Genomic DNA, 11,467 nt, shown 5'->3' on the forward strand with positions numbered 1-11,467 from the left:
TGGTTTTTTTTCCATTCAAATCATGTATATTAAAAACAGCTTTCCGAAAATGGGGGGAAATTAAAGACTATCAGGTGAAAGAAACTAGCAGCTGTTACTGATATTTTGGGGTTTTTTTTGTTTTTTGTTTTTGTTTTTTTTTTTTTTTTTTACTTTTATAAACCAAAGGAGACCCAGATGTATACACAAATGATACAAGTACTTAGGAGAGCTATATCTTTATATATGTCTAATATAGCTATATCTGCTATATTAGGCAGTATTTAAGTTAGCTTTCTGGAGGTGACAGTAGAGAAAAGAGGATGAAGAGAGAACTTCTGCTAATTCCTATAGCTGTTTACATCAATTGTTTACATCAATTACAGAATCATGGCATTTAGACATGTTCTACTAAGCTATTGCTGAGTTAGCAACTAAGTATTAAATGTGGTGGTGTAATAAACATTTGGTTCTTAAGATCCTAGGGAGACCTTCACAGATTGATATTGGGAATGTCATTTCTTTTAGGTACTTGCTGACAGGTTCTCAGATGGTTTGTTCTTTACGAAGTGAGATTTTTTGGGAGGGTAAGACCCCCCCCCCAAAGCTTTAATACTCAGTTCAGCTGCTTGTCCTGTTGCTTTTGTGGCTGCTTTCTATTACAGTATTAACCCTGGGACTCTTTTTTTCTGAACATCTTTAGATAAGGGACACAATTATATAATCTCTGTACAAGAATAATACATAAAATGTTCAAACTTTGTTGTCCAGAGCTAAATACCTCTGTAATAGAGTGGCTTTTTCAAAAGTCCTGACAGAGTACATTAACTTTGGAAGCATCTCCAGCTAGAGATAGTTGGTTTGGCTAATAATGCCTATTATTAACCATTATTCTGTTCAGTACAGTACTGGAAAGCAGTGTATTTTTTAAGCAGAAATCACTACTCCAAGTCCAGCGATTATTTTTAGTCATTCTAAATCTTGAGATTTACAGGAAATTTCAGGACAACTCTACTGTTCCAGGGTTTGAACAATTTATTTTGTAGTTTGTTTTTGTATGTCTTTCATACATGACTAAAAAGAAACACAAATATTAAGTGATTTCCTGCAATCTCGCCTGAAGTAGGAACATTAACTCTCTGACTAACACTAACCATTACCCATCTAGTTAGTCTTAAGATAATGGGTGCGTTGTGATTAGAGCAATGGAGTTCTACAAATTATGTGTCAGATATTGCACTGACTTAGAAATCTTTATTTTCACAATCTGCTTCAAAGCCAAGTATTAGAAAAACAAATAATTGTCATTGCAAAGAGAAAAACAAATACTTATTTAAGTCTAACAGACTTAATTTTTGTATCTGGTATTTCTGGGACTTAGGTATTTCCACAGGTGGACGGGTAAACCCCCGAGAAGGAATTGTGCTCCACTCTACAAAACTCATTCAGGAGTGGAGCTCTGTGGATCTCAGAACTCCAATATCTGATGCTCTGCACCTGCCAGTCTGGGTGGACAATGATGGAAACTGTGCTGCTCTAGCAGAGAGGAAATTTGGTCATGGAAAAGGAATAGAAAATTTTGTAACACTCATTACTGGTACAGGTGGGTATGTTATTATAGTCACTCAGAGGCTCAGCTGATCTTAAAAGCACAACCACCACCACTGTGCCAGGAAAATATTAGGTTGTTAATATTAGGTTCTTAAACCAAAAATCCTTTTGCCACTATATCTATTTGTTTCTTTTAGGCTACTTTTTAATAGATTCAGGCAAGTGAAACCTTTTGCATAGTATAAGCTTCTTGATAAAAGAAGTTCTGCTGATACAGCTATGCAGGCTAACCATTTTTTCAAACTCAGGGAAATCTGAGCAACTTTAGCTGGAATAACTTTGCTTTTTTTCAGCTTTATAGCTTAGTTCTCTTCCAGCTGCAGGTACAAAAGCCAGCTCAGGATGTATATCTAGAAGATGAGGAACTGAATATGAGATGTGCTTATTATAGCTCAAATGCAAATGTGGGGTAACTTTTCTTATTTGTTAAGCATATGAATCCCCACACACGGTTTGGGAAGGGGCAGTACAGAATTGGAGATTTAAGTGTCCTGGCTTTTAAGCACACAGGTTTAGCTGTCTAAATACAGCATTAAAACATCTCTTCTGAAATGCAAAATTGTAAGGCCACTTGAAAGGTTAGTTTTGTGCATAAAAAGCACGACTCGTAACCTTAAAAGAGCTGTCAGTACCATCCATATGTTTCTTAAGAAAGGAGCAGCTTTATATAACCATTCTGATATCCATGTGAATAGGAGGGAGCTGTGAGCATGGTTATTAGATGTGTCAAACAGAGAAGAGTTCTTCAATAACCATAATTTTCAGTTTCCAGTGCAGAAGACCACTGATGCACACATATTTTATCTTGTCTTGTATTAGAATAAGCAAATGTCAATGTATTGCAGAATTGGGAACTTTAAAACCTGTTTGATTTTTGTATTTTTTTTTGTTTGGGTTTTTGTTTTTTTTTCATAATCTTTGCAGGAATTGGAGGTGGAATCATTCATCAACACGAATTGATCCATGGCAGTTCTTTCTGTGCTGCTGAGCTTGGGCATATTGTTGTATCTTTAGATGGACCAGAGTGCCTGTGTGGTAGCCAAGGATGTATAGAAGCATATGCCTCTGGAATAGCATTACAGAGAGAAGCTAAGAAACTGCACGATGGTATCTATGTACTTTATTTTTGAAAACATGATTGCTAAATTTCAGCATAGGAAGACATTTGTAAAGATTAAGAAAAAAGACTTGCCATCTTTTTCTAGGAGGAGTACAGTCAACCAGACAGGGTTCCTCTGTATCGCCACTCAGGAGCCACCACAACCTGCATAGCACAATGCAGTTCTTTTTCAGTGATGGCAATACCCAGGCAAGCCACATTTAGAACCACTGTCTCAAAGTTAACAGAAGCAAGTAGTAGACTTTAGTCTCTCCTTTTTAAGCATGCTGTAAGGTAATCTGACAGGCGTTCTGTGAGGTTTGGTTTCACAGTGATTGTCGTTCAGCAATGGCTTCTCAGTCTTTAAGTTTGAGAACATTTATATTTTATTTTATTAAGTTTTGGGGATGACAGGACTAGCGAAATACCATACTGTAACTGTTTGAGTTTGATGCCCTGCTTCTGCAAGTAGTTCCTTGACTAATACGGCTATGACCACTTCAGCTAAACTCAGAGTTGGACAGATTGGTGGGGATTCAGACTTCAGTATGCAAGTAAAAGAGATGTAAAGATCTTAAGTGCTTGTTTGTCACCCTCCACTGCTTGACTTAACACATCACCATGTTTTGCTCTTGGCTTTCTCTTCTCTTCAAACAGAGGATCTGCTTTTAGTAGAAGGAATGTCAATGAAGAAGGAGGAGGTTGTTAGTGCTGCACATCTCATTCAAGCAGCTAAACTGGGGAACTCAAAAGCAGACAGCATTCTCAGAACAGGTGAGAACACAGCCCAAAGGGTGGAACCTTCTCATGACTGAATTTTCAGGAATATGGAAATGGTAATGAACTGTAACACTAAAAACACAACTCTACATGTTGAGGACCTTGCTATGTAAAAATTACTAATGGCAGTGAAATGTTAAATATAAATATTGAAGAAATTGTGAGCAGAAGTGTGTATTAAAAGTCTCTGTTCAAATAGAAGATGAAAAGTTTCTGCAAAGATCAACATACTCACTGGAAAATCTGAGGACATTTCTTTGTAGGGAAGTGAATGGCTAGTCTGAGCAAGCAAAGGCAATTTACATACTACTTTGCATGGGATAGTTTAGTGTTTTACTAGGTTTAAACACAAGCCTCTTTGTCATACATAGCTGATTGCACTAAGATGGTAATGCTTTCCTTTTTTCTCTTAGCTTACAAGTGTGGTAATGATTTGCTTTGCCTTTCACATCCATATCATTGGATAATGCATTATTGTCCAATAAGATTGCCTTCTTTATCTTTTAGTTTTGAAAGAAAAATTAATGACAAACTCATATTGCCTGATAATGTAAGCTCAAAACTAACTGCCATATGAAATAGAACGCTTCCCTGACAGTGTCATTTGGTGCTAACAGACCTGTTTCAACTACTGATGCCTGGACTGCTTTGAGTATTCTACTCAATTTCTCTTTTATTTTCATCTTTTCAGCTGGGACAGCATTAGGCCTTGGAGTTGTGAACATTCTGCACACCATGAACCCATCTCTTGTGATCCTTTCTGGAGTTCTGGCTAGCCACTATGTTAATGCTGTCAAAGACGTGATAAATCAACAGGCTCTGTCCTCTGTCAAAACTGTGGATGTGGTGGTCTCAAATCTAGCAGATCCTGCTCTTCTTGGAGCTGCTAGCCTGGTACTGGATTATACTACACGTAGAATATACTAGGTACCTGGAAGAATGATAGAAATGGTCTATTCAGATTCCTAATGGGTGGAGGGAATACTTTGCCCCAATTTTTCCTTTGACGAGAGCAGCTACTGACTCAGAGTAGTGTTCTGAATAGTTAGTGACCACTTCAGCATTTCCTATTTAAGGTATTACCTTTTTGTATTTTGCCTAAAGTTTATCTGACTTCATAGGAACTGGTGCAATTCTGTTGTTTTTAATCTTAAACCCTCTCTGGGGGTAAGCCCTTATGTTGCTTTTAAGTGTAGCTGAATTATTTATGAGAGTATCTTGATGTATGGTGGGGAATGTCGGTATGGTGTGTCTAACTGTAGCTGACACTTGGGGATCCATATCTCATTTTCCACCTATGTGAAATGAGAAGTCTACAATGTGACTAGCTTTTTAGTTTCCAGGTTTCCACCCACAAAGTAAACACATTGTAATAACCAATAGCAGGTAATAATTTCAGCAGCGGGTGGAAAGAAGGAAAGCTTCCTCTACAATCAGAAAAGCTGCATCCAGAAATTGTGGGTCATTAAGGACTTGGTGGAGGCAGTTATTTATTTTTATTACATCGTTTTTAGAGGGCTGAGTCCTGTTTTGGAGGCTTTGCACATGAAGGAAGAAGATCGTGGTCTAGTGAGCTTACAGCCTGCAGAGCAGTCCAACCACACTGACCAGTGTAGCAGTGAGCATCTTTGTCCTCTGGCTATGGCCAGCAGTAAATTCCTTGAATTTTATTGTTTAGGATTTCCTCAAGGGACTCAGTCTACTACTTTGCCGAATAAGCAGAGAGGGTACATTTTACTCTTTGGCAGCCTGTTAGCTGGATTTCAGCTATGTCGCACATCTGTCCATAAAGACTCTATCTTTCAAGAAAACTGTTCCACTGCAGAGTTACACAGTGCCTCTCCTCAGCAGCCCCAGTGACTGCAGGTACACCGTTCTTGTCCTGCATTCACCATCAGCTCACAGGATGGAAAGTCAAATCTGAGCCTCATCCTCACCTTCAAGACACTGGGAAGCCTGGGAGCAAAGTTTCTGAAATGCCAATGAAGGTTTGCCTAGGTAAACCACAGTCCCTCTTGATACATGGCTGTCTTTATTCAGCTGCTTCTCAGCACACTTCTAAGATACTGTAGTAATAAATAATAATCGACACAAGGAGAAATTGAAAAACAGACCCATCTAGCTAATCAGCCATCCCAGAAAGAAGGTACCTGTGGAGGAACAGTCACAAGACCATCCTCTGTCCTGCATTTAATGGCCTGTTTTGACATCGGACTCAGCCACCAACAATACTCTCAGAAGCTAGTACTAGTACTTTAGGGGAATTAGAAGGGGCTATTTCCACACTCAGACGACTACTTCAACCATAATGAACCAGTTTTCTGTAACTGTTGCCCTCTGCACAATAATCTTGGCCTGAATAGCTGTTAGTGTAGTAGACGACTCCACTTGCTAATTCTGGGATATAGTCTACACAAGTTGCCTTCATTTCATCCTCTCTTACACAAGGAATGCTTACTGAGAACTCACATCTTCACAGCAGATTTTAGAACCACCAGATCTCCTTGATGTTTCCAGGAATAACAGTGCAGCCTCTATACCATAGTTCTTCTCAGAATCAGCATATACTGGCTCTTAACCATTTGCAAAGTTGTAGTAGGCTTTGTGCCACCAGGGGTTCTTACTTCCTTTCCCTCTCTGTCTTGGTTTACTTGGTGATTCCCACTGACTTCAGTACCAGAGTGGTAGCTCCTCAAGTGGGTCAAGGAGAAATAGTATCTAGCATCACAAGTAATCCTGAATAAAAGTGGGACAAGGCTTTTGCTTTCCAGACCTCCTGAAATTCTTTATTTTTGGTATCTCGACTTCAGATACGTTTTTCCTTAGAAGCTGAAGGGAGGGTGCAGGCACAAAGAGACTAAAACACATTGGAAAAGTTTTTCTGTAAACACCTTTAATGTTTTGTGTTGTTAAGAAAATGATTCTTCAAATGCATTTGAAAATGTTGGGGTTTGTCAACTGGACAAGAAGCTGCTGCATAAGTGCACGTGGTGCAGAAGTCCTTGCAGTTTTCCCTGAGAAGTTTCTGAGTTTATAAAATCAGAAATAATTAAAAAATCATATTTAATAGCATAATAGTGCTTTTACTTGGTTTTCCTTCCTTCCTTGTTCAGAAACCTCCTCTACACTTCAGGGGATTTATTGTGGACCAGAGGTTTTAGGGACATGAGGTCCTAACAGTATCCATCCAACCCCAGGGGGAGTGAACATCAGATGCTCACAGAACATCTGTAGCACTGTGTGATCTCTGTTCACTTGTTGCTGGCACTGTCTCCTTAGGAACAGCCCATACCATGGAAGTCATGACTCCAGTGAGGACAAATCTTTACATCTATTTCTAGGAGGGAAGAAGGGGAGTAAAAACAGAAGACAACAGCCAAAATCTCTTTCCCAGCTGTTACCAGCATTTCAGAGCCTAAGGCTGCAGTGTGTTCTCATTACCTGCCTTGGCAGCATCTGCTGATCCTATCATCTGTTGTAGGAGAATGTTAGTTTTTGCAGGCAGTATCCTAACTGGTGAAGCCTTGGTGAGAGTGCCACTGTCCAGCCCTTAAAACAGAATTGTGTAGGACACTCAAGAGCTTGGGCAGAGGGAGTCTTCTCATGGACATGCATGTTAATCGGCATTGCATGAGCAAGCACCAGCAGAGTGCCAAAAGGTTACAAAGGGACTTGAAATTGTGCTGTAGCTTGTAATCCAAGTAACCGGTATAGACCTGATTGCTCCTTATCCTTGTATCTGGTGGAACGCAACTGCTCTACTCAAGACAGCTCTGCCCAAGCACAGAAACGCAAACAGCATGGACTTGGGACCGTAAGGAGCCCACTTGAATTTTGTTAGTTGTCTTTTTACAGATCATTGCTGATGCTTTGCAAGCCACATAGCAAATCAGTACCCCATCATCTTTTTGGTCTGAGCAGCAAGATTAGTTATTCAATATTCTGGGTCTCAGATCTGCCATCTAGACATGCAGAATTAACAAATGCCACCAGCCTTCTGGTGGTCGTAAAGCACTGCCCTTCCTCCATTTGAGTGTATCAAACGCAGACATATTACCAATGGAGGCAACGTCAAGTTTGTATCACAAAAACACATCACACAAGTAAGGTAAAGATGGAGTTTATGCTCCAATCTGCATCAGTGAAATCTAGTCACTGTGTCCCTCTGAAATGCTGTGGAGAGCTCACAGGCATTAGTAAAGGTCAGCCACCTGGACTGTATGTACACCCCTCAGAGTATTCCAGATAGCTGTTTGGAAAATGGTTTCTCGGAAGCACATCAGAACTAGTGCTTTGGCAGCTGACATGCTGGAGTCAGTTCTTTAGCACAGTTAGTTTACTCAGGCACCAAACTATGTTAGCTTCATAACCTGAAAGCAGATGCTTTGCACTGTGGGCACATCGTGTTCAGTAACAACTAAACATGCTCATGAGATTCTGAAGAATATACAAAAAAGTTTTTCTTAGGCCTTGCTTAAGTTTTTTCTTAAGCCTTGCTGAAGTTTGCACATATAATTGCAGCATTTCTGGGCTGGTTCATTTGGCAAATTCACACAACACAGGATCAAATCATGTACTTAGCTGCAGTGCCAAAAGCAACCGCTGCTCATATACTGCAGTTTGGTACAAAATCAGATGAAGGTGCCTGCTGTTTCAGAGTGAGCAAGGCAATGAGACAAGTAATACCAACAGTTCTTTCTGCTGCTCTCGTAACTGAGGGAAGCTTTTGGGTTCACACAGGTATCAGTTGAACCCTTAACTAATCACAAACCACTGTTAGGCTGTTGTCACTCACTGAACAAAGCTTTGCATACTGGAAAGCACACATTTTTCTGTGTTAAGTCTAAAAAGAGGTAGCTTGTTTCTGCACCATTTTTGTCTTGCTGTTAGTATTAGACCACTACTGCTGTTAAATCTGTACCTGTAAGTGTTCTGAATACTGGGCCTTCCAGATTTCTCTTCCATGAAGCACAGAATGTACATTTAAAATTTCTGCAGTAAGTGACAAATTAATTAAGAAGTGTGCATAGACTGCATTTAAGATAAATTTTTGAAGAAATATCCTGATTTTTTTTTTTTTTTTTTTTTACCAAAAGTCCCTATATTTTTAATTTGAATTTCACAGCCCCGTGATAAATATGGATACAGCACTTTTTAAAAAGCTGGTAAGATTTTACCTCATCCATAGCTCACAGCTCAAGCCAGGTAAATTTTCTGCACGTGGTGACAGGCTGTGGCCAGTAGAGAGCCACATGAATCAAGAGGTTAAATGTGTGCTTGTAACTGCAGCGAAAGCCATTGCAGCACAGGAATCGCCCGTCACTGTCAGTGAAACTTGCATTACTGATGCAAGGTCCAAAGCAGCGCTCCTTTTGAACAGTGCTGAGTGTACAACTTCCTTTCTCGTACAACATGCCAAGCATTCAAACGGACCATTCCCTACCAGTCATACCACTAGGGGCTGGGATGTCAGCAACATGTGAGGATCCCGCAGCCCCAGGCGCGGTGCCAGCCAGTGCCACAGTGTGCTGCTGCAGCACAACCCTCCTGTACAGAACAGGCTCGTCCACAGGTCAGTGACTAACGGAGGAATCCTCTTGTCAAAGGCAGCAGACACCCACTCGCTCCATTCTAAAATACAAGCAAGCGAACTGTACATTTCCCTCTGTACCAGCTGCTCAGAAAAAAGCATCAGCAAGAAACGGGCAAGCCGTAGCATGCTGTGTTATGGATACTTAAAAGCATTGCCCATGTTCCTCAGGCTCAGAGGATGAAGATGCAGCACGACCATCTTCAGGCTCCATGACCTTCTCATCACCCCTGTTCTCTACATTATGACTTCATACTGGCTTGCTGCTGGCTGCCATCCCATCACAAGCTAAACAAAGCGAGTTCTATACCAGGACGTATTCAGGAGTCACAGCTTCTCTCTCAAGTGTTGCATGAGATCATGGTGCACGTGCAGCAGGGGTTTCTTTGAAGGACAGAGCTGGACTCTCTTCAGTGGTGCCAAGTGACAGCACCAGAGGCAATGGGCACAGACTGAAACACAGGAGGCTCCACTTCAACATGAGCAAACACTTCTTCACAGTGTGAGGGTGACTGAGCACTGGCACAGGTTGCCCACAGAGGTGGTGGAGTCTCCCCCCTCAGAGACCTTCAAAAGCTGCCTGGACATGGTCCTGGTAACACAGCTCTAGGTGGTGGCCCTGCTTGAGCAGAAGGGGTTGGACCAGATGACCCACAAGGCCCTTCCAACCTCAGCTTGTCTGTGATTATGCAACAGCACCAATACAGGAGGTAAGAAGACAGTGAGCTAGCACACATGAATATAAAATTAAGGCAGAAGAGAAAATCTACAAAATCTCAGCACAAGAGCTAGAGGAGGTAACCAAAACCCACAGAGCTGCTTGTGAAGTGTTCCAGCTAGATGGTGTACACAAAACAACTTGCAAAGTTAGCTCCTGCAAACCCAGCTACTTTAACTTCTGTAACATTGCTTTGCCCTCAAGCTTGAGAGCCTGCCCATTCTCCTGTATTGTGGCTCAAAACCGTGCCTTCGGCAAGATAAAATGTCCTTGAGATAGGACAGTGTGGTAATTATAAGTTCCACAACTCAGTGTGCAGGAACCACTCAAGTGGTGATCTTTCAAATTCCAGTAAACTCAAATTAACAGTTTAAACACTGTATGTGTAATGCAGTGGACTTTATTTAATCACCAATTCATTTTGGAAGCCTTTGCAGAATTTTGGGGTGAGCAGAAAAAAGGACGTTTTCAGTCCAGCTGAAGGCTAGCAGCAAGTACCAGTATTCCACCTACTTGCTCTGTGCTTCAGTCCTGTTAAACTTACCTGTGGTATCCCTGTGAAGTTCAGAAAAAAATTTCCTCCTTTAATCTTCCACGGAATTCAGCTTCCAGGCCTGTGGTCTACTGTCATTTTCATCACCACTCATCAATAGGTTGTGAATACACATGCAAACACAAGCTCGTCACTCATAGGCATGAACAACAGCAAGGCACAACTTCACCATTGAAGCCCAAGTGGCAAACATTTATTCAGTATCATCTTACTCACCAATGGGACAGGGCTGCTGTGTGGCACCTCCCTGAATGTTTGCAAGTTTTAATCTGCATCTGCAGCCCTCTTCAGACTGCCTGGACTAACCTTCACAAAGCGTATTACAGCAATTCTGTTACACACCAGTGAAGCTACCATGTCTTTGATTAAAATGGTGAAATAATCATAGAATCACTCAGGTTGGAAAAGACCTTTAAGATCAAGTCCAACCATGAATCTAACACTGCCAAGTCCATTAAAACATGCCACTGAGCATCATGTCTACACATCTTCTAAATACCTGCAGGGACAGTGATTCCACCACTGCCCTGGGCAGCCTGTTCCAATGCCCGACCACCCTTTCAGGGAAGAAATTGTCCCTAATATCCAGTCTAAACCTCCCCTGGCGCAGCTTGAGGCCATTTCCTCTTGTCCTATCACTTGTTCCTTGGGAGCAGAGACCAGCCACCTCCTGGCTCCATCCTCCTTTCAGGTAGTTGTACAGAGCGATAAGGTCCCCCTGAGCCTTCTCTTCTCAAGACTAAACACCGCCAGTTCCCTCAGCTGTTCCTCATCACACTTCTGCTCCAGGCCCTTCACCAGCTCTGCTGCCCTTCTCTGGACCCGCTCCAGCACCTCAATGTCTCTCTGTAGTGAGGGGCCCAGAACTGAGCACAGGATTCGAGGTGCAGCCTCACCAGTGCCCAGGACAGGGGGATGATCACTGCCCTGGCCCTGCTGGCCACGCTGTTGCTGATACAGGCCAGGATGCTGTTGGCCTTCTTGGCTGCCTGGGCACAAGCTGGCTCATGTTCAGCTCCATTAATCAGCACCCCCAGGGCCTTTTCTGCAGAGCAGCTTTTCAGCCACTCTGTCCCAACACTGGGGCATTGCTTAGGGTTGTTGTGGACCAAATGCAGAACCTGGCACTTTGCCTTG

General features: G+C 41.9%; 1 protein-coding gene across 4 annotated transcripts in view; it reads left to right on the forward strand.

Moving 5' to 3' along the window:
• GNE (glucosamine (UDP-N-acetyl)-2-epimerase/N-acetylmannosamine kinase) overlaps positions 1–6,544 on the forward strand; it is a 30,019-nt gene extending 23,475 nt beyond the window's left edge. For 2 of the 4 annotated variants that reach the window (XM_030470849.1, XM_030470851.1), the window contains exons 9-12: positions 1,361–1,582; positions 2,515–2,697; positions 3,347–3,463; positions 4,161–4,589. In XM_030470849.1, the coding sequence (XP_030326709.1) occupies positions 1,361–1,582; positions 2,515–2,697; positions 3,347–3,463; positions 4,161–4,396 (758 nt within the window). In that variant the 3' untranslated portion in view covers positions 4,397–4,589. Of the gene's footprint in view, positions 1–1,360; positions 1,583–2,514; positions 2,698–3,346; positions 3,464–4,160 lie in introns of all 4 variants that reach the window. The other 2 variants (XM_030470848.1, XM_030470850.1) reach the window with 2 other exon arrangements.
• The last annotated feature ends 4,923 nt before the right edge of the window (positions 6,545–11,467 follow it).

Source organism: Strigops habroptila, chromosome Z (genome assembly GCF_004027225.2).
Source record: "Strigops habroptila isolate Jane chromosome Z, bStrHab1.2.pri, whole genome shotgun sequence".
NCBI lineage: Eukaryota > Metazoa > Chordata > Aves > Psittaciformes > Psittacidae > Strigops > Strigops habroptila.